Below are 22,801 nucleotides of genomic sequence, written 5' to 3'. Positions count from 1 at the left end.
TCATTAGCATGTTTCAAACATTCCTTAAAACTCATTGTATAAAAAGTGGTCAATGTTTTCTGTCCTGTAGTTCATCATCATTCCACTAGAGGCAGTAGTAGTCGACCTCTGATAAGAAGAATGAAGGTTTGATTCCCGCCATGTGTCGAAGTGTCCTTGGGCAAGACACTGAACCCCACCTTGCCTCTGGTGGAAGGTTGGCGCGGAGCTGCTACCAGTCTGTGAATGGTTCAATGGTTTTGTGACCGTAAAGCGCTTTGGGCTATCAAGGACGGTAAAAAGGCCTGTATAAGTATATACAAATTACCATAATGGGCTTTTCCTGCTCATTTCAAAATGACTGCTTCCATTAAACATTTAGCAGGAAAAAGTTTAGCTTATTTTAACAACTTTATGGTGTCTATAACTTGTTAATTCTTATTCATTTTGTGAAGTAACTACTTGCTGTATTGAAAAAAGCAACACAAGTTGATAATGAAGTCTTAATAATACACAGTTACACCGTGTTAAAAATGTGGGGATCAAATTTGAGACAGTGGTGGGTGAATAAGGTGTTTTTCTCCTGAACATTTATGTCAATATTTTTGCATCTTAAACTAGCATTGTTCTGAGCAAAAACTTACCAACTCACCCAAATGCATCATAACTCATACTATCTACAGCATATTAATATATATATATATATATATATATATATATATATATATATATATATATATATATATATATATATATATATATATATATATATATATATAAAAATTTGGATTTCACAAAAGGGTTTTAAAAGTATCTTAATTCAAAAAATATTTAATTATCTGTCAAATCTTTTATAGTGACAGTTAAAGAAGACTAATTCTAAAGTATTTTGAAATCAGTAGGTACAAATTTTTGGTGAGCTTCTGCCCCCTTTTCACTTCTTTGTGCTAATCAGAAAATGACATCTATTGAATTCATTAGCTCATAAATCTTCTAATCAAATCCTTCTAAAACTTGTTCATTTTTAAACAAATTGTTACTCCTCCCAACCTTTTTTAGACTTGATCACATGTAAAATTAGCTTTTTTTAGTGGATAAAATTAAACTATTTCTTAGTATACCTTTTTTGTATTTTTTATAATTTTTGAGATAAAAAATAAAAAGTCTCACATTTTATGGAATTAGGTTTTTAATTCTATCAGGCCTGAGCATAAAAATTACATTTAACTGTCAAAAAACAAAAACAAAAAAATGTTTTTATTTGTGAAAATAGCCCTTTACTTCACCAGATCAAACAGATCACAGTAAAAAAAAACATTTTACAAACGTGTACAAATGAGTGAATGTGATATTTGAAACTAATGTTGTTTATTGCTTGTTTTTCTTTGTGCAAACAAATAGAATAGAGGCAATTTCAAGGCTGGTCAGCAGTGCTTTAGGGTTTTAAAAGTCCACAACTTCTGTCCAAACATAAACTTTTCATGTTGTTTTCACACAAAATACTTTATATCTCAATAAAATAATTCTATATTAACAGGCACAAGTCCATAAAAAGAGAGTTATCTTCCTCAGGAGTGTGGTAGAATGTTCTCCGTCAAATTTCAACCACCCAAAGCCGATCCTCTGCGTGTCCACGTTCGCTGGGTGGAGCCGGGTCAGTCCCTAATGTGGGTCCCAGAAAGGCCTCCGGACGGCCGTGACACGTAAATGTCGATTCAGAATGAGCCTCTGTGTGTCCACGGCTTCTGGCGGGTTGAGATCGAACTAGTCTGCCTTCACGTCCATCTCTGTCAGGACTGAGAAGCACACCTTCTGGATGATGAGGCCACTTTTAGCTGAAAAAGACAGACGAAACAGAAGGATCAGGGCTTTGTCTATGCTTAAACATTACTATTATGTATCTGGCGTCAAGAGTGACATATTTTTAAAACCTCCTTTGCCTATAAAATTCATCCAAGTTTAAAAACGGTCAAAAAATGGATCAAATAAAACTTTTCTATTATTTCTATTATTATTACACTTTCTTTTTAAAGAGGTTTTTGGTTTTTGGAGGTTTAACATGTTATTGGGGCTTTAACTCAGTGGTTCCCAAACTTTTTCTGCAGGGCCCCCCTTTCGGAAGATTAGAATATTTTCGAGCCCCCCACACTGACACAAACATACAAATCCTTTGTTTCTAAACTCCACCGCGCCCCCCCTAAGGGGCGCAACCCCCAGTTTGGGAGCCACCGCTTTAACTCATGATGGAGGACATATAGAAAGAAAATGAAACTTAACCCTTGTGCTATCCTAGGCACTTTAACATTGGGAGTGGGGTCATGTAGACCCACTAGACCAGGGTTCACCAACCTTTTTGAGACCGAGGGCTATTTCATGGGCACCAAGTGGTATGAAGGGCGCCACTAAAAACCTCCTACCCCCCCCCCCCCCCCCAAAAAAAAAACAACACAATTTGAGGACTTCCTTTTGTGCCCTATTTTTATTTGCTCATTTTACACACAAAACATGCATGAATTTTCTAGACTCGTATTACAGGGGGGGGTCAAACTCAGTTGCAGAGGGAGCCTAATTTCAAAACAGACTTTAGGTTGCAGCCGAACAAGATAAATATTTATTGAACACACTAAAGCTAAACTTTTAAACCTTTGTAACTTTAACTTAATTTTAACTTTTTAAACATAAATGTAAATAAAAACAGACAGGAATATTAATCCTCACATTAATGGATTACTCAACCACCTCAATCTATTCTCAAAATCTTTACATTACATGAATCATAAGAATGTCCAGAAATTGTGTAATTTATTTGATCTATTTAAACTTTTGTAATAGACCCTTACTTTTAGTGATTTTTTTTAAGTTATATTTGTTTACATATTTGGGTTTTCTTTGTCTACCTTTATCTCAGAATTGATATTGTTGTCATTGACAGACATGCCGTGGTTGTTTGTTGAATATTTGCTTCAATAAAAAAAAAAAAAAAGATTTTTTTTGGGTGCATTCCCTGCGGGCGCCACAAGGGGTGCTCGCGGGCGCACTGGCGCCAGCGGGCACAGGGTTGGTGACCCCTGCACTATACAGTGCTCTGAACCTTTTTTCTTCGATGATTTGTGAACCTCACTGGTGTCCATGGATTACATGATATCTTTCCACCTTTATCCACCTTTCTCACAGTAGGGAGAACACGTCAATGTAAGGGTGGGGTCATCTAAGATAGCACAAGGGTTAAAGGGAAGTGGGGGCGGCTTGCTCAGCGCTAATGGACCCACAAATCAGAGGCAACTGCTGCCGCTCAACAGAAACAATGTCCTAGAAACGACACAAGCTTTTTTATATTAACTTGGATTATAGCCTACTTAAAAGGCATTAGTGGGAAGACTTAGAATTACCCACAACATGATCAGAATGGGACTTTATGTAGAATCCTATGATGTCATCAAACCACAGGAATCCAAAAAAATGTCCCCTCTGCACAGAGATTTCTCCATTAACTCTTGAATATAATTATAATGGTAAATGGCGTATACTTATATAACACCTTTCTTCCTACAAGGACAAAGGGCTTTACAGTCACAGACCCATTCACCCAGTCACACACACATTCATACACTGGTGGCGGCTCCTCTGCCAAGCACAGGTGCCTGCCTACCACCAGAGGCAAGGTGGGGTTCTGTGTCTTGCCCAAGGACACTTTGACTAATGGGCGTACAAGGCGGGAATTGAACTTGCAACCTTACGATCATGGGACGACCGCCTTACCGCTGCACCACAGCCGCCCTAATGCTGTGCAATTTTTTTTTAAGTCTTCCATCATCTTTTTACACATTTTTACTTATTAACCCTTGTGCTATCTTAGATGACCCCACCCTTACATTGACATGTTCTCCCTACCATGACAAAGGTGGATAAAGGTGGAAAGATTTCATGTAATCCATGGACACCAGTGAGGATCACAAATCATTGAAGAGAAAAGGTTTAGCACACTGGCTAGTGGGTCGAGATGACCCAAATCCCAACGGTAAAGTGCCTTGGATAGCACAAGGGTTACACAGACCTGCTATAAAGGACTTTATTTCTGCTTTAGAATGCTGTAAGATGCTACGGTTAATTAACCATAAGTCAAAGTGGAGAAAAAGGAATGTTGTTCAAACGTTAGGATGTTCATGGCTGAATTTCTAAGCTCAAGCCTCAAACCTAAACATAATGGCAAGAAACCAGATATGCAAGTGAGAAAAAGGAAGAGTTATTTTTTCTAACAATACATTTTTTGCCATTAATCTAACAAAAAAGTTGTGGAAAATCAAATCTAATAATCAGTTGTTTGGTGTAGTGTTCATGAGTCATGATGCTGTTTGTCCATTCAAATTCAGACACATACTGATAGTTTCACAGACATATCAGTTGCTGTACAGACTGTTCTTGATCATTTCAGTCTTTGACGCAACCATCTGTGGAATGAGGTTAACCAATCACTCCACTAAGAAAATGTTGTCTTCATTTAATCCATAGCTGCTCTAAAAAAATTACTAAACAGCTTTTAGTTAGAACTGTTTGGTGATGTGACGTCTTTTTCAAGGGTTCGAATATCCATGAATATCATCTAAAATGTTTCTAAAACAGATAAAAAGAAAAGTTTCTGAAATACGCAGACTAGACCGTCTGGAACCAACAACCATGGTTCAAGTCACTTCAATCACCTTTCCTCCCCACAGCAGATCGTTTTGACCATGTCTACATCCCTAAATGCATTGAGTTGCTGCCATGTGATTGGCTGATAAAAACAGCCGTTGGTTGAAATATTTCTTCATTCCGAACATGAAACTTGAATCTAATCTATTTTTAAAATACTTGTCCAATCAAGTCAGGTCAAATGTGCCATGGATGTTGCTCTCACACAGTCACATCTATGGGCAATCTAGATTCACCAATCAACCCATGAAGCATGTTTTCAGAGTGTGGGAGGAAGCTGGAGTACCTGGACACATGTCTCCCAAGAACATGAAAACTCCACTCTGAAAGGACCCATCCAGGATTTGAACCAAGACCTTCTCACATTTAAAATGTTTTTTTTTTGTTTTGTTTTAGGACACTTTCTTTTTTTCTTTCTTTTTTTTAGTGCAGGTTGAAAACCATCGCAACTTAAAGCATCATTTTTCCTAAACAGAGCATCACCCAGTTGAACGATAAAAGGCTGCATGTGATTGGCTGGAAGCCCACATACGTCAGAGTTTCTGCATCTCTCACAAAGCATCATTATTCATCTCTACCTTTAATTATGGCCCGCAGCAGTCATAGACTGCAAGGACCATATTGTAACTGGTACGAGGGTCGAACACTCAAAAAGTCCAAAACGTCAAAAAAATGCGTCGAAACGCCAAAAAATGGGGTCAAAAGTCGCCCAAAGCACAAAACAACACGACAATTGTGTAACGCAACAAAAATACACACACACACGCACAACACCAACGCAAAAACGTAAAAATTGTAGTCGCAAAAATGACGACAAAAGCACAAAAAAGCCCAAAAAAGCCCTCAAAAGACGGGTTTAAAGCCAAAAAGACATGCCCAGCCTATAGTAAAAGACAGGCCGCATAGAAATACATAGGCCACCTGACTGCAAAAACTTCTATATTGTTTTTGCTTCGTTTCATTATTATGGCCCGCAGCACTCACAGAGTGCAAGGACCATATTGTAACTGGTACGAGGGTCGAACACTCAAAAAGGTCCAAAACGTCAAAAAAACGCGTCAAAACGCCAAAAAATGGGGTCAAAAGTCGCCCAAAGCACACAACGACACGACAATTGTGTAACGCAAAAAAAATACACACACACACGCACAACACCAACGCAAAAACGACAAAATTGTAGTCGCAAAAATGACGACACAAACACAAAAAAGCCCAAAAAAGCCCTCAAAGGACGGGTTTAAAGCCAAAAAGACATGCCCAGCCTATAGTAAAAGACAGGCCGCATTGAAATACATAGGCCACCTGACTGCAAAAACTTCTATATTGTTTTTCGAATGTTTTTTTATTATTCTTCTTCTTTCTAACGGATACTTTGAGCTCAAATTTGACCCCCGCCACATACCCGAAAACTCACCAAAATTGGCACACATCTGGGATAAATTGAAAATGAATTTTCGGCAAAGAGAACGTCACCCCCCCCACGATGATGACATCACGGCGAGCGTTCCCGTAAAAAAAATGAATGGGCCGAAAATCGCTTATGGGGCCAAAAAAAAATATTTTGAAATACAGTAACGAAACCAAAACACGCGTGTTGGAAATATCCCAAAGAAGTTATAAAATTATTATGGGATGGCCACACGACCTACGGCTTGGCGGCCATTTTGTGGCGAACTCAGAGAAATGGCGATATTCGTGTTTTTTCACAATATGGGAAAATGACACTTTTCTTCAAGCGATTTTTACGAAATTGAATACACATGCCACAAACACGATTCTACAACTACCAGAGAAGTTTTGTTGACCTTTGACCTTGGGAAGGGGCGGCCATCTTGAATTTTCATAAAAAAGCACTTTTAGTAACGGATACAAACGAAAACTCGTCCTAGGGATTTTTTCCGATATTTTTGAAACTTCTCGGGCATCAATGGCAAGCTACTGTGGACAAAATGTTGGAATTAGAAGTTGTAGATTTTGAAACGCGTGCGCGTGGCAAATTCGCAACCGTCGCCATTTTAGCTAGCTCGCACATATTTTATCGGAATAGCCTGAAAATGAAATATGCGATTCCTTGGCCCACACTGAACAAAACGATGTCACATACGACAAAATCGATAAAGGAATGTGGCCGTGGTAAACAAAAAACAATCGCAAAAAAAAGTGCTGACTCGGCTAAAAAAAAAAAATTCGGATTTTTTTTTTAAGAATCGGCTAGCGTAACCCAGATAACTTTGTCGGGTATATCCAAAGAAAGTTTTGAAATCATTACGTGATGGCGACACGACCTACGGTTTGGCGGCCATTTTGTGCCAAAATCTGCCATTTTGAGTTTTTCGCGTTTTTACACAATATGGAAAAAGGAACTTTTTTTCGAGCGATTTTGACGAAATTTGACTCGCATGTCCCTAGCGTAAGTGTATAATCACCTCTGGAGTTTCGTCGACCTTTGACCTCGGGAAAAGGCGGCCATCTTGAATTTTCTATAAAAAACACCTTTACCACCGGATTCAAACGTAAACTTGTCGTTGGAATTTTCATCGATTGTCTCGAAACTTTTTTGACATCAATGGCAAGCTACTGTGGAAAAAATGTTGGAATTAGAAGTTGTAGATTTTGAACGGCGTGCGCGTGGCAAGCTAGCAAAGTGGCGCAGTATTATAACTCCAATGTATTTCAATACAATACAATGAAAATTGAATGCATGCATTCATGCCTGAAACTGAATACATTGAAAAACACTGGATATGGACATATAAGGAATGTGGGCGTGGTTAGCATAAAACCACTGTTGCTAAGGACAACAAAAAGTTTACTTTTACCGATTTGTCCGAAACTGACGTCAATCTGTTCGTCCTCCCGAGGGTACCAAAACATAAAATGGTTGCTATGGAGATAAAATCAACAGAAAAGCCGCCATTTTGGAAAAAGTGGTTTTTTTATCAACTTATGACATGTAGCTCTCACCAATGGAGGAATGTGTTTTTCTGAGTCAGTTGATGATGCAGATCGCTATGCTAGCAATTTTAGCTATGTTAGCAGTACTAGCATAGTTAGCATAATTAGCATTTTAGGTCATGTGTTTTTCTGAGTCAGTTGATGATGCTGATCGCAATGCTAGCACTTTTAGCCACATTAGCGTAGCTAGCATAGTTAGCATAATTAGCATTTTAGATAATGTGTTTTTCTGAGTCAGTTGATGATGCTGATCGCAATGCTAGCACTTTTAGCCACATTAGCATAGTTAGCATTGTTAGCATAATTAGCAAATCCAGCCTTGACTAGCTTTTAATTTGCGGGCTGTGAGGGCGGTGAGGTCAGCGTTTGTGCGTAGAGTTGGGCGTGGAAGGCGGGTTGCGTCTGCGGGCCATACAACGCCGCTTGCGGCTTTAATTATTATTATTCTTTCTAACGGATACTTTGAGCTCAAATTTGACCCCCGCCACATACCCGAAAACTCACCAAAATTGGCACACACCTGGGATAAATTAAAAATGAATTTTCGGCAAAGAGAACATCACTCCCCCCATGATGATGACATCACGGCGAGCGTTCCCGTCAAAAAAATGAATGGGCCGAAAATCGCTTATGGGGCCAAAAAAAAATATTTTGAAATACAGTTTCGAAACCAAGACACGCGTGTTGGATATATCCCAAAGAAGTTATGAAATCATTATGGGATGGCCACACGACCTACGGCTTGGCGGCCATTTTGTGGCGAACTCAGAGAAATGGCGATTTTCGTGTTTTTTGACAATATGGGAAAACTACACTTTTGTTCAAGCGATTTTCACGAAATTTCATACACATGCCACAAACACGATTCTACAACTACCTAAGAAGTTTTGTTGACCTTTGACCTTGGGAAGGGGCGGCCACCTTGAATATAAAAAAAAAGCACCTTTATTGACGGATACAAACGAAAACTCGTCCTAGGGATTTTTATCGATCTTTTTGAAACTTCTCGGGCATCAATGGCAAGCTACTGTGGATAAAATGTTGGAATTAGAAGTTGTAGAATTTGAAACGCGTGCGCGTGGCGAATTCGCAACCGTCGCCATTTTAGCTAGCTCGCACATATTTTATCGGAATAGCCTGAAACTGAAATATGCGATACCCTGGCCCACACTGAACAAAACAATGTCACATACGACAAAATCGATAAAGGAATGTGGCCGTGGTAAACAAAAAACGATCGCAAAAAAAAGTGCTGACTCGGCAAAAAACAATTTTTTCGGATTTTATTTTTAAGAATCGGCTAACGAAACCCAGATAACTTTGTCGGGTATATCCAAAGAAAGTTTTGAAATCATTACGTGATGGCGACACGACCTACGGTTTGGCAGCCATTTTGTGCCAAAATCTGCCATTTTGTGTTTTTCGCGTTTTTACACAATATGGACAAATGAACTTTTTTTCGAGCGATTTTGACGAAATTTGACGCGCATGTCCCTAGCGTAAGTCTACATTCACCTCTGGAGTTTCGTCGACCTTTGACCTCGGGAAAAGGCGGCCATCTTGAATTTTCTATAAAAAACACCTTTACCACCAGATTCAAACGTAAACTTGTCGTTGGAATTTTCAGCGATCGTCTCGAAACTTTTTGGGCATCAATGGCAAGCTACTGTGGAAAAAATGTTGGAATTAGAAGTTGTAGATTTTAAACGGTGTGCGCGTGGCGAGCTAGCAAAGTGGCGCACTGTTATAACTCCTATGTTTTTCAATGGACTATTGTGAAATTTGAATGCATGCAATAATGCCTGAAACTGCATACATTGAAAAACACTGGATATGGACATATAAGGAATTTGGGCGTGGTTAGCATAAAACCACTGTTGCTAAGGACAACAAAAACTTTACTTTTACCGATTATTCCGAAACTGACGTCAATCTGTTCGTCCTCCCGAGGGTACCAAAACATAAAATGGTTGCTATGGAGAAAAAATCAACAGAAAAGCCGCCATTTTGGAAAAAGTAGGTTTTTTATCAACTTGTGACATGTAGCTCTCACCAATGGAGGAATGTGTTTTTCTGAGTCAGTTGATGATGCAGATCGCTATGCTAGCAATTTTAGCTATATTAGCATTACTAGCATAGTTAGCATAATTAGCATTTTAGGTAATGTGTTTTTCTGAGTCAGTTGATGATGCTGATCGCTATGCTAGCACTTTTAGCCACATTAGCATAGCTAGCATAGTTAGCATAATTAGCATTTTAGGTAATGTGTTTTTCTGATTCACTTAATGATGCTGATCGCTATGCTAGCACTTTTAGCCACATTAGCATAGCTAGCATAGTTAGCATAATTAGCATTTTAGGTAATGTGTTTTTCTGAGTCAGTTGATGATGCTGATCGCTATGCTAGCACTTTTAGCCACATTAGCATAGTTAGCATAGTTAGCATAATTAGCAAATCCAGCCTTGACTAGCTTTTAATTTGCGGGCTGTGAGGGCGGTGAGGTCAGCGGTGGTGCGTAGAGTTGGGCGTGGAGGCGGGTTGTGTCTGCGGGCCATACAACGCCGCTTGCGGCTTTAATTGAAATATTATCTAGTCAGAGTTTTTTTTAGATAATCCAATTTCACCAAACAATATTGAACAAAGTTGCTAACTTGTAGTCCAAACATGACATCAAATTAAAACCAATTCGTCCATTTTCTGAACCTGCCTAATAAATACCTTTTGAGGTCACAGGGTTTCTAGAGCCTGTCCCCACATTCACATAAAGGGGCCATTTAAAATCAACAGTTTAGCTATGAAGCATGTTTCTGGACTGTGAGATGAAGCCGCAGTGCCCGGATCCATGGAAAGAACACTTAAACTCCACACAGAAAGAACCCAGCCGGGGTCTGAAGCAGTGCTAACCACCACCCCACCGTGCAGCCCCAAATTACAACCAAACACTACATTTTTTTAGCCGCTGAACAAAAAGAAAATTAGAAGAAGAAACTTCTAAAAGTCTCACCGATAAAGTTTCGCAGCCACAGCGGCCTCTTATAGGCTGGAGTGTAGCAGCAGAGGAAGTAAACCGGCACTCCTGACAGGGCGATGCCGATGCCGATCAGAGAGTTGATGGTGTCGCTATAGAGGGGCACCACCACCAGGAAGACGGTGAGGATGCAGAAGATGATGGGGTAGATCAGACTGAGCTGTGGGAGGCAGAAGATCATTGTCAGTCCAGCAGAAGTGTGTCACTAACCTCAGCGGCTTTGGGGTTCCTCACCTTCAGCGGTCTGACTCTGTCTGGCTCCTTCCAGCGCAGGTAAAGCTGTCCTAGAATAGACAGACCCACAAAGAACCAGTAGCTGAAGCTGTAGTAGTTAATGAGCCTGAAGACGTCCTCCACACACAGATAAATGAGAGCCATGAAACCCTGCAGGCACACAGAAAGACGGTCAAAACTCCAGGTTTACTGAATGAAAGAATGAAGATGATGAGGGTGAACTGACGTTGAAGAGCAGCGCAGGGATGGGAGTGTAGCGGCTGACATGGATCATGCACAGGAAGTCGGGCAGGTGGCCCTCCCTGGATCCCACGAAGAAAAGCCTTATGGGAAACAACAACAACAACATGAAGAAGAGTATCGACGGCGAGCTTGGGGACGTTTTCAAAGAGCGATCCCACACCTGGAGGCCGCAACGATGGAAGCATTGAGTCCTCCGAAGCAGGACAGAGCCACGGCCAGAGGAATGGTCCAGTTCATCACTCCAAACACCTGGTCTGCGAACGTCTGCGGGAGAACGACGGCGGATGGTTTAAACCAAAGCAAGCACGAAGCTGAAAAAGGAGGTCAGGCACTCACCACCGCCACGGCGTCGCTGTCCAGGATTGCGTTGATGGGGAGGATGGTGTAATAGGCCACATTGGTCAGAATGTAGATCACAGTCACTATGGGCATGGAAATGGCGATGGCCAAAGGTAGATTCCTGCAGTTTATGGAAACAAACAACAGAGGGCGACAGGATTGGTGAGCAAAACCCTCAAAGGGTCTCTGTGGGAGAGGGAATGATGAGGATCTGGAGCTGTTTGTCATTTAATCTGCCTGGGAACTTTGGGAAAAGCTTGTGATCCTATCAAACAGTCTTTTTACTCTTTTGATCAATGTTCAGTACATCAAATCAAGGCTAGAGCTTTGTATTTTTATTCTACTCGCTAAGCTTTTGTCTTTTGCTTAATAAATATGATTAAAAAGTCAAAACATTTTTGTTCTTTGATTTTTTATTCCATCACTGAAAGGGAACCAAAAAAACTCTGTTATCTGCCTATGGATAGGAAAATGAAAATTATGCTTCTTATTTTGGTCTCAATGAAACTTGTGAAACCTAAAACCTTCTACATTTACTCACTGCCAGAAATATGAAAATAACCCAAGTTTTGAGCCGCCCATCTTTTTTGAAAGCCTTAAAAAATGGCAGGAAGCTTCTTTCCTTTTCCGTCCAGTCCAACACCAAAGATTTTCAAACATGATTGAAATTAATAAAGTTTGGCCTCAATTACAAAAGGGGTTTATTCAGACATAACTTTGGTTTGTCTGAAGATTAACAACCACTGTTGTTAAAGTAAAATATGTCCTACACAAGAGGCCCTCAGTTCTCATCTGCCTGCCCAGTTGTTGGACAGGACAAGTTAAAAAAAAGAAGGAAAAAAAAGGCAATACATGTTCTTGTAGCCTTATTCTGATAATGGAGAACATATAGAAAGAAAATTAAACTCAAAATTCCATTCCTGGGGATTTTTTGGGTTCAAATCGTTGTGAATCAGGAGCAGAGAAAAAAATGTTGTTTGAAAAAAAGATGGAATTGTGACGTGGAAAATACGCTGGGCGGCCACAAGCTCCCTGCCACGAACTCTCATTCATGGGGAGGGAAAGGGGGGCGGTCCTGCCCACAACTTGGAGGTGAATTTCTAATAAACTACTGTCACTCTGCAGAAACTATGTCCTAGAAAACGTTACAGTTTTATGGATTTTGGCTAAAAATGGCATAAACATAATTAAAAGAACACTGGGAACACTTTTGAAATAACTCAAAAGATGATCAGAGCAGGGCTTCATGACAGTTTTTTTTTAATAAACGTGATGGAAATACATATCAGAGCTTTTCATGCCAAAGCAGAACTTACTGTTTCTTGCTTTTAAAATAAAACTCAATTGAGGGAGACATTTTACTTATTGAATGGATTTTTGTAAATAAGTTGAGTCATAAGTCCTTATCAGGTTTTGAGTGTCTAAAGTCACCAATCCAATTAAAGTGTGTTTTCAAAATGTCAAATAAAAAGAAGGGAAAAATAGCTTTAAAGATGGACTTTGTTTTCTGACTCCACCCACTATAACCTGCTGCTGTCAGCAGAGCCGAGTAAAGGTTGCGAAGAATATTTTCTGTGGTTTTTCATATTTTTACCAAAGCCTGTCATTGTGGGGAACCGGCTCACCTCTCTGGGTTTTTGATTTCCTCTGTGACAAAGTTGAGCGTGTCCCATCCAGAGTAGGAGAAGAGCGCCGAGTAAAGAGCCAGGGCGAGGTGTCCGGGGTCCCGAGAGGAGCCATCGAACATGCCATCAAAGTTCTGCGTGTAACCTGGAAAACAGCCACGTAATTATTAATGACATGATGAGGTTTTCTGAGTTTGTGTTCTATCATTCAGCAGTTTAAGCAAATAATCATTAGCTGGTTGTAGATCATCCTCTCTGCTTCGCATGATTGACATTTCCAGGGATTAAATGATTATTAAGGTTGAGTGAGTGACTGCCTGAGCACCTTGTCCGATCTTCACCAGGCCGGTGATGATGACAGCGATGAGAGCCAGGACTTTGGCGTAGGTGAAGAAGTCCTGGACCCTGGTGCCCCACTTCACATAGGCGCAGTTCACAAAGGTCAACAAACCTGTGAGTAAGCAGCGGTTAGTCAGACTTTGAAAAAACGGGTCAGTGGTGACATTTGCCCCGTAAACTGTGCGTGTGCCAGCGTGTTTCCGCGTGGCCGGTTTAAGGAAGCGCTGCTGCTGACTGCAGCAAACTGGCCTGTTGTTTGTCAGACGAGGAAACAGCTGAGTGCAGCACATGCGAAGCAAGACGCGTTCGCGGAAACACAAGGAGACGAGAAAAACTGGAACCAGAGTTTTTCAGCTACAACTGCAACTAAATTTGGCTTGAAAACTGCAAACTATTTGATACTTGCAAAGATTTCAAACCTTATTTTTAGATATTTAAGATATTTTACCAGGTTATAAGCTGTTTAACTCATTTTTGCTAAACATTTTTCCAAGGTTTTCTCATAATTTCAATAATTTCTTTTTATCTTACTAAGAGCTAGGATCTAGAAATAAGAAAGCTATTATTAAAATGAAACAAAATCCTGATTGTGATCCCACAATCCAAACTCTTGGCAAACTTGATTTATGACTTTAAAAAAACTCAAATTGCTGGATTCAAGAAAAGTTCATAAGACATCTGAATGCATTTGATCAAACAGAATTCCTTCATAACATGGAGAGGCCACAGTAAATCTATCAAACATGATATCAGAATTTATTAAGACATGCCTACTTGTACTATTTTGTTCACGTTCTGTAGTGAAATGTGTCATTTTCACTTATTCCTTTTATTTTTTGTCACTGAGGTCAAATTGAATATTTAATTAGGTTCATAAAAACTCTAAAAATATAAACCACTTGTTTAGAACAAGCAAAGAATACTTTTTATTGGGATGTATAACATTCAGTTTGAAGTAATTTTATGTACGGTAACAGTTAGCTTTTTTAGCCAATACTTCCCTTTTTGAGTGCTTGCGTGGAAGTATAAATGATCATTTTACTTCTCTCTAATGATTTTCTTCTTAGGGTTGGTGTTCTTTGTTCTATTTTAGGCTACCTCTTTTTGCAGTGAAGTTGAGACTACAAATTGAAAACTGAAACTGCCGATAAGAAAAGTGTGATACGCTACTCTATTTCTTAAGTGTTTGCCTTCCTTTACCTTGAACGCAGTGAAAAACATGTTTTTGAGCTTCTCCCTGTCCTTATCTTCCTCTGGACTTTTATCAGCTCACGATTCGCCTACTTCAAAAAGGTGGAGGCTATGAGCTGCTGCTGTTCTAGAGCAACACTGAGCTTTTGTGGATGCAACTTTTCTTTTTTTTTGGATGCTTTTAACCCTTGTGCTATCTTAGATGACCCCACCCTTCCATTGATGTGTTCTCCCTACCATGACAAAGGTGTAGAAAGGTGGAAAGATTTCATGTAATCCATGGACACCAGTGAAGATCACAAATCATTGAAGAAAAAAGGTTCAGAGCACTGTCTAGTGGGTCTAGATGACCCCACTCCCAATGGTAAAGGGCCTAGGATAGCACAGGGTTACACAAGTCCTGGTATTTCATTTGCCAAAGAGTTAACCTCCTTTATCTGCAGGAATTCTCTCACCACGCTGACCTACATCTTAGTCAAGAAGACTATCACTATCGTATCACTGCTCACTCCTCTGTCCCAGCCACTGAATTAATCCCACTATCATCTTCCTCCACTTATAGACAACTGGAGGATCAGAACAAGCAGTTTCCATCAGGACATCCAAAACAGAATAACTGGGATGGAAATGATGGAGAGGGACAATGATTCTGATGTAAGCAGAGGAGTGTTGCACTGACAGTGGAATGAAAGAAAGCCGAGAGATCTTGGATCAGGTTTGAGACTCAATTCGCTCTCCTTTTTTTTTTTTTGCAATACAGACACCGCTGTATTGGAGCCAGACGACGTCAGTAAACAATGATTGGTTCAAGTCGGTGTGAGTTGAGGTTTCTATGGCAACCACTCTCACCAATCAGAAGTGAGCTTGTTAGAAGTACTATCACTTGAAAGCATGCTCTAAGCACAAGATGTTTCCAGATGAAGAATGTTTATTCCATATAAATATATTGACAGAGTAATAACTGTTTATTTCTCTATAGAAATCCATCTTTCTTTGGCTTATTGGAGCCAGACGATACTTCCTGTCCTGGAACGCAAGGAGGGAGGGATCACTCAGTCCAGTTCTCATGTACAGTCAGTGGACTCTGGCTGACCAAATGAAAAATGAAAACAAATGAAAAAGCTCAAACTCTTAATATGCAGCAGCTAAAATGTGTCCTCTATTTATGCCAGTTTAATAATCAAGATGCTATGGCGGTAGTATCGACCTTAAGGCCCAAAGTGCTTTACAGTCACAGTCCATTCACACACATTCACACACTGATGGCAGCTCCACTGTCGAACACTGGACCAACTTGTAATTACTGGGAACAAAATGGGGTACAGTGTCTTGCTCAAGGACACTTCAGCACATGAAACCAAACCTGTGATTTGCTGATCAGAATTCGACCGCTCTACCTCAGCCAGCTGTCGCCCCCCGAGCATGGCTGGTCTGCAGCTCACCGCTCCCCCCAGGGGATGGGTTAAAGTGCAGAGAACAATTTCCCCATTGTGGGATAAATAAAAAGTATATTTTTAAAAAAGAGAAGAAATATGTAAAAGAAGAATTTTACTTAAAATCAATCCAATCTAACTCAAACAGCTTTTTAAGGGACTTTAAAAAATTCTCCGTTTGGAAACTGATTTTAAGAAAAGACATAAGCCTTTTAGTTTTGAAAACTGACCTGATGAATGAAACAATAAAGCAAGAATTATGAATTGATTTCTAAATATCATATTTTAATGAAAACTTAAGAAATAAATTACAGTCAAAAATGTTGAGGGTTCTTTTTTTAACGAATTGTCTGAGAATGCTTAACCCAGTGGGTAATATTACCTATCAGGGGCAAAGGGCATTTGACTTTTAGAAATTTGTAAAGAAATGACAAAAAATTGAGGGGTGTGAGGTATGGAAGTTTGTTTGAGTCATAATTTAAAGTAATATGCAATTCTCAATTAATAATTAAATTTGCAATTTGATCATGCAGTTTAAAAACACATTTTTTAATTGACAATTCCATATCCAATTCAAGCTTGGAATATGAAAATTCATTTTGCAATTTAAAATTCAATATTAAAATGTACAATTCAACACAACGATTTAAAAGAATATATATCAAAACATGTCAAATCTGTATCTTCAATCTACAGAAATCTAACTAGTTAAAAGCAGTTGAAGAGGTGGTGGATTGAAATAAGATTGTAAATCTGTAACAGAAAATAACTCCATGATGAACATTCCAATCAAGTTTGAGTGTTTTTTTCCTCTGAAAAAGTAAAATCTTTCTAAGGCTTCCTGCAAAATAATAAAAAAAAGCGATTTATCATTGTAAAGTTACTTTATTGTTTTCATCCACATAATCACTTAATGAATCATCACAGACAGGAAGTGGGTTTGGTTTTACGGTTCACTGCAGTGCTGAGCTGTCAGTGGAGCTTCAGGTGGAGGTCAGATTGTTCCTGCGAGGGAGGACTTTACCTCCCAGCTATCAGCCCTCTGATCACGGCTTATCATGAACGCCACAGGTGTGTACGCACGTGTGCTGGATACTGCACATGCAGTTTGATTTTTGATTTTTTTTTTGCAGGGAAGAAGGAGAATGAATGTGAATCTGATGGCAAACGAGAACAATATGATTGTTGCTAAGTTTCAGGATTTATCCGTCACACTTTCCAAGCTTGTTGTGTGTTTTATTTGTTAATAATTTACAAACATTCACCGGCCACTTTATTAAGCACACCTGTCCAACTGCTCATTAACACAAATGTTTAATTAGCCGATAACAGGGCAGCAATTCAATGCATTTAGGCATGTAGACATGGTCAAGATGATCTGCTGTAGTTCAAAGTGAGCATCAGAATGAGGAAGAAAGATGATTGAAGTATCTTTAAATGTGGCATTGGTTGTTGGTGCCAGATGAGCTGGTCTGAGTATGTCCAAAACTGCTGATCTACTGGGATTTTCACCCATAACAATCTGTAGATTTTACAGATAATGGTCCAAAAAAGAGAAAATACCCATTAAGCAGGTTTGCGGACGGAAATGATTTGTTGATGCTAGAGGTCAGCAGAGAGTGGCCAGACTGATTCCAACCAAAAGGCAACAGTGACTCAAATAGCCACTGGTTACAACTGAGGTCTGCAGAAGAGCATCTCTGAACTCACAACACGTCCAACCTTGAGGCAGATGGACTACAGCAGCAGAAAACCACACCGGGGACCACGTCTGTCAGCTAAGAACAGGAACCAGAAGCTACAATTCACACAGACTCACTAAAGCTGGACAATAGAAGATTAGAAAACGTTGTCTGGTCTGATAAGTCTCCATTTCTGTTATGACCTGTGGATGGTAGGGTCAGAACTTGGCATCGACAACATGAAAGCACGGATCCATCCTGCCTTGTATCAACGGTTCAGGCTGGTGGTGGTGGTATTATGGTGTGGGGGATATTTTTCTTGGAAAATTTTAACCCCCTTAGAACCAATTAAGCATCATTACAACACCTTTCTGAGTATTGCTGTTGACCATGTCCATCCCTTTCTGACCACAGTGTACCATCTTCTGATGGCTACTTCCAGCAGGACAAGACGCCATGTCATAAAGCTGGAATCATGTCAAACTGGCTTCTTGAACATGACAATGAGTTCATTGGACTCAAATGGCCTCTACAGTCACCAGATCTCAACCCAATAGATCACCTTTGGGATGTGATGGAATGGGAGATTGGCATCATGGATGTGCAGCCGACAAATCTGCAGCAACTGTGTGATCCTATCATGTCAATATGTACCAAACTCTCTGATCTCTGAAGAGAGTTTTGGTACATATTGACCAAACTCTGCCACCAAGGATTAAGACAGATCTGAAGGCTAAAGTACCAGTACTACCAAAGTCCCCCTAATAAAGTGGTTGGTGAGTATAGAAAGTTTTAGTTACACTGGTTTCAACACAGAAATGTTGGATTCTTCGTTTATGAAGACTTTCGCATTCACTCTGAGTCTAAAAAGCTGTGACTCTGCACAATTTTGCGTTATTACTGCTGATTGAGCGAAAAGGTTTTTCTTTTTATCTCCTCAAAACCAAGATTTCAGGGAGGATCCGTTCCTCTTTCATATAACGTCAGCGGGACTTTCTGCAGCTGACCGGCTGACTGCGGTCGCCACGTCACCATCTTTCACTTCTCCAACCCTCACAGTTCACGTGTTTGGCCTGTGGTGAAACAAAGAACTAATGGAACAGATGTGTACTTACATATACAAGCAGCTGCCAGCAGCCTGTTGGCCACGTACGGCGCTATGCAGGTGGGGAAGATGGGCTGCACCATGTAGTTGGAGAAAGTGATGGCGATGACGGCCTGGCTGGTCGGTTCGATGATCAGCAGGGACGTCCACAGGCGGATGAAGGCGAGGAAACCCCCAAAGGCCTCCAGGATGTAGGCGTATGATGCCCCTGACTTAGTAATGGTGGTGCCCAGCTCGGCGTAGCATAAGGCCCCGAATATGGAGAAGATCCCACCAATGGTCCACACCACCAAGGAGAGACCGTAGGAGGCGCTGTGGATGAGCACGCCTTTGGGGGAGACGAAGATCCCGGAGCCGATCATGTTACCCACAATCAAGCAGACCCCGTTCAGAAGGGAGATCTCCTTCTTTAGCTTCATGGACTCATCAGAACTTCCAGACTTTAAAGACGGTGGGCCCCCATTTGTCCCCTCTTGGGTGGGAGCAGGACTGTAAGACGCCATTGTTCCTGCTTAATCAGAACAGTTTCCACTCAGGGATCACAGTCACAGACACAGAAGATTGATTTTTTTCTCTGTTTTTCTTTTTCCTCCTGTTATCTCCGTTTGGCCCCGGCCATCTGTGAACACACACAAGGTCAAATCAGGGGATGCTGTTGCCGTGGAGACGGGTTCCTGGCAGCACCCGTGCAATAAATACCAATTTTATTACAAATTTAAGTTGGTCAAACAGCAACCCATTGAAATGCCTCAAGTCCTGACCGAGGAACAAGCACGCACAAAACATGAGGACACGCGTTGTGGATCAGGGAACCATTAGGCTGCGCTGCAAATGGCCTTTTAAGGTTGAGTGTATTTACAGAGAGAAAGGCAGAGGAGCAAACATGCCTGAAAACACCGGCTCCTGATTAGCAACCGAAAGCTAAGAAGAAAACACGGATTGTGACATGTTTTGCCTGTGTGACGCCCACGTATCCACACACACACACACACACACACACACGTCCATGCACGCCCTGAGAGTGTCAGCACACTGACAAGTCACATGTTTTTCCAAAGTTCATTGTTTTAGCACAGACCAGGTTAAATTATGAGACCAACATGAACTTTGAGAATTGTGTTAACCCTGTGAAGCCCACTACAATAAAGAAATGACAGAAAATCTAATTTGGGGGAATTAAGATGTTTTCTAAACTGATGTAATCGTCAACAAAATAAACTATCATTTTCTTTATGAGATATAGATTGTATCAATTCTGATATGTTGGGTGATTTTGTAAGTTTTTGTTCACAACAATATTTCTTTCAAATACTGTCATGTGTGTTCAAAAAAAGCACCTTATTTACCCACTGTCTTAAATTTGATACACATATTTTTAACATTTTGAAGACTTCATTATCAACAAATTAATTCAATACATCAAGTAGTCATTTAAAAATATGAGTTATTTTCATCGTAAAGTTGAGAAAATTCCCGCCAAAGGTTTTACGGAAGCAGCCAATTTGAAATGAGCCGGAAAATGCCCTTCTACTGCCCCTAGTGGGAAAAAGTTTTTAAAAGGCCCTCTAGTGGAATGATGATGAACTACAGGGCAAAAAACATGGACAGTTACATACAATTGGCTTTTTAGAAATTTTGCTACTGAGATATGAGTCTCAGAAATGTGTTTTTTTTTTAGTCAGACTCCACTCATCTCTTGATCTATTTTCAAAGCGTTCCTGGTGGTCTTTTAATCATGATTATGTCATATTTATCCAAGATCAAGAAATCTTAGTAATTCTGAAGGAAATAGTTTCCCACAAAGCAGCAATTCGCCTCTGAGTTGTGGGCGGAACTGTTGATGCAGAGTGAGCCAACCCCCTCTTCCCATCATCCATCTGTTAACACTCTCTTCTGCTAGCTTACAGCCCCTCACACCCCCCCCCCCCCACCTAACATTACAACAAAAACAGCAAACAATATTGGAGCCATCAAACAGTACAGTTTTAAGCTGTGGCTGGCCCAGCATACTTTCCACATCCCAACTACAAGCTTTTTCAAATGACATTTTTTCATCTGCTCCTGATTCACAATGACTTGATTAAGGCAATTTATTATACGATTTTCAGATTAATCATCTTGAGAAAGTCATCCTTCGTGAGAAAAATGCCACCAGAACATGTTAAAAACACTACGAACACAATTTCTTTTAGAATGGGTCTTGATACAAATGGGGTTAAAATGAATGGGTGAGGAGCAAAAAAACACATATATGTGACAAACTTGCAGTAAAGACTGATAAAAGAAAAACTCATGGACAATCAGATAAATATATCATTGATGGGATAATCGACCCCGAGCGTAGTAAACAGTAAGAAGCGTATTTGCTGAGATACAGCACCATTGAAGCCTACGAGATAACATGATGTGAGCAAACACAGAAACATTCTTTCCTTCTCATCTAACCAGAAAAAGAGGTTGGTTTCAGGTACCTGGAGGCAGCAGCACATCAGCAGGACATCTTCACAGAGGAGACTATAGGTTGAAGATCCGATGAAGTGTGCCAGAGACACAGAGGTGAGGCTTTTACAGAAAACAGAGAGCAAGGTCCAAATGCTGCTGATAAGTTGTCTCTCTTGAGTCACTCAAAGCTGCCAAGAAGATCAAGAAAAGCCCTCTGTAGAGACAAAACAGCCATATGAGGAAAGAGCCTTGACAGCTAAGATTGAGCTGCAGGATGTGCACCTTATACCAATAAAAATGTAAAAGAAAAACTGAACTATTGCAGCTTTCCTTCTGATTTTTCTATGAAATAACATCCGGATCCAAAAGTCTCCCTCTAGATTAGGATTGTGGTGATAAAAAAGTCACCCAGCCTCATGATCACTTTCAAAAAGTTAATAAATGTTAGGTTAAATTGAGTCTGCTGCACAGCAATCATCAAAACCAAATCAATAGAGAAACGCTCTCCAAGCAGCTTCTGTGAAGACTCACCTTCCTCCAGGGTTCCTCCTGACAGAAATCACCGGATTACAAAAAAAATCAGCTGTTCTTCCTACTAATTTGAAGTCAATAATAATAATAATAATTAATAAAAACCAATAAGCCTCAGACTCCTCTGCGCGCCGCTGCAGTTTCCTCCTGTTTTGACTACTGCGCTTTACGGATTTCTGCTTCTTTTATTACCAAGGAAACGAGTCAGAGGAAAGGACGGGACGCCGTTTCGGTTCGTCACCAACAGATCCTGCTGTAATGACATTATGGCATCAATCAGGTGACGTCATCAGGCGGGGGTCGTTACCTGAATCTTTTAGGGAGGAGGAGTGGGGGGGGGGCAACAACGCACACATAAACACACTAATCTAATCTAAGTCTGTTTGACATGTACAGACCCCTATGATCATCAAAATGTGGTCAGAAATCTCAAACTGTTGCGTTGAAACACACTAATAAAGCACGAGAGGTCAATTAATTATGTAGTAATATAAAACATTTTTAACGATACATTCAAACTCCAATGCAAAACTGTTACAAGTTTTTCCAAAACTAATGTTCTCTTATTTTCGTTTAAACTCAATGAAAAATTGTAAGCGCTATGATGCCCTCTTGTGGACATCAAAAATAATGCATGAGGGGGCACAACCATATAAAGTAAAATGAAAAGATACATTTCAGAAAATGTTATATTTTTATTTCAACTGCTGTGAACAGTCAAAGCTGTTGCTGCCAAGTAAAAATCCTTTCCTTATAATACCTAATAAAAGGGACATATAATTTTAGACCACCTAACACTACACAACTGATAACATTTTAAAAATATGAAATCCTTTTTTGGATGATGTACTGTGTATGTACTGTACTGCCAGTTTTGATGTGATAATGACTAAGTACTATTCAATGATTAACGTATAAACTTTTGGAGAAGCGTTTCTTTTTTGTTTGTTGTTGTCTTTGGTTTTTTTACATTTTGTGATTTTTT

General features: G+C 40.0%; 1 protein-coding gene across 1 annotated transcript; it reads right to left on the bottom strand.

The window, feature by feature from the left end:
- Positions 1–1,217: 1,217 nt before the first annotated feature.
- On the bottom strand, positions 1,218–22,199 carry slc7a7 (solute carrier family 7 member 7). Its single transcript, XM_004079830.3, has 11 exons — positions 21,817–22,199; positions 21,315–21,499; positions 18,854–19,462; positions 13,419–13,544; positions 13,094–13,238; positions 11,466–11,589; positions 11,290–11,393; positions 11,113–11,209; positions 10,887–11,036; positions 10,629–10,812; positions 1,218–1,814 (listed from the first exon to the last, which is right to left on the bottom strand). Exons 3-11 carry the CDS (start codon positions 19,344–19,346, stop codon positions 1,744–1,746), a joined length of 1,494 nt encoding a protein of 497 aa, XP_004079878.1. The 5' UTR covers positions 19,347–19,462; positions 21,315–21,499; positions 21,817–22,199; the 3' UTR covers positions 1,218–1,743.
- Positions 22,200–22,801: the final 602 nt, after the last annotated feature.

This window comes from Oryzias latipes, chromosome 18, assembly GCF_002234675.1.
Source record: "Oryzias latipes chromosome 18, ASM223467v1".
Taxonomy (NCBI): Eukaryota; Metazoa; Chordata; class Actinopteri; order Beloniformes; family Adrianichthyidae; genus Oryzias; species Oryzias latipes.
Note: the sequence above shows the minus strand (reverse complement) of the source record. Positions and strands in the feature narration are given on the sequence as shown.

Coding starts and splice junctions, on each gene's coding strand:
- slc7a7 (XM_004079830.3), bottom strand. CDS start 19,346: ATGGCGTCTTACAGTCCTGCTCCCACCCAAGAGGGGACAAATGGGGGC. Junction 13,545..18,853: donor GCTGGCAGCTGCTTGTATAT/GTAAGTACACAT, acceptor GCTTACTCACAG/GTTTGTTGACCTTTGTGAAC. Junction 10,813..10,886: donor ACAGAGTCAGACCGCTGAAG/GTGAGGAACCCC, acceptor TGCCTCCCACAG/CTCAGTCTGATCTACCCCAT.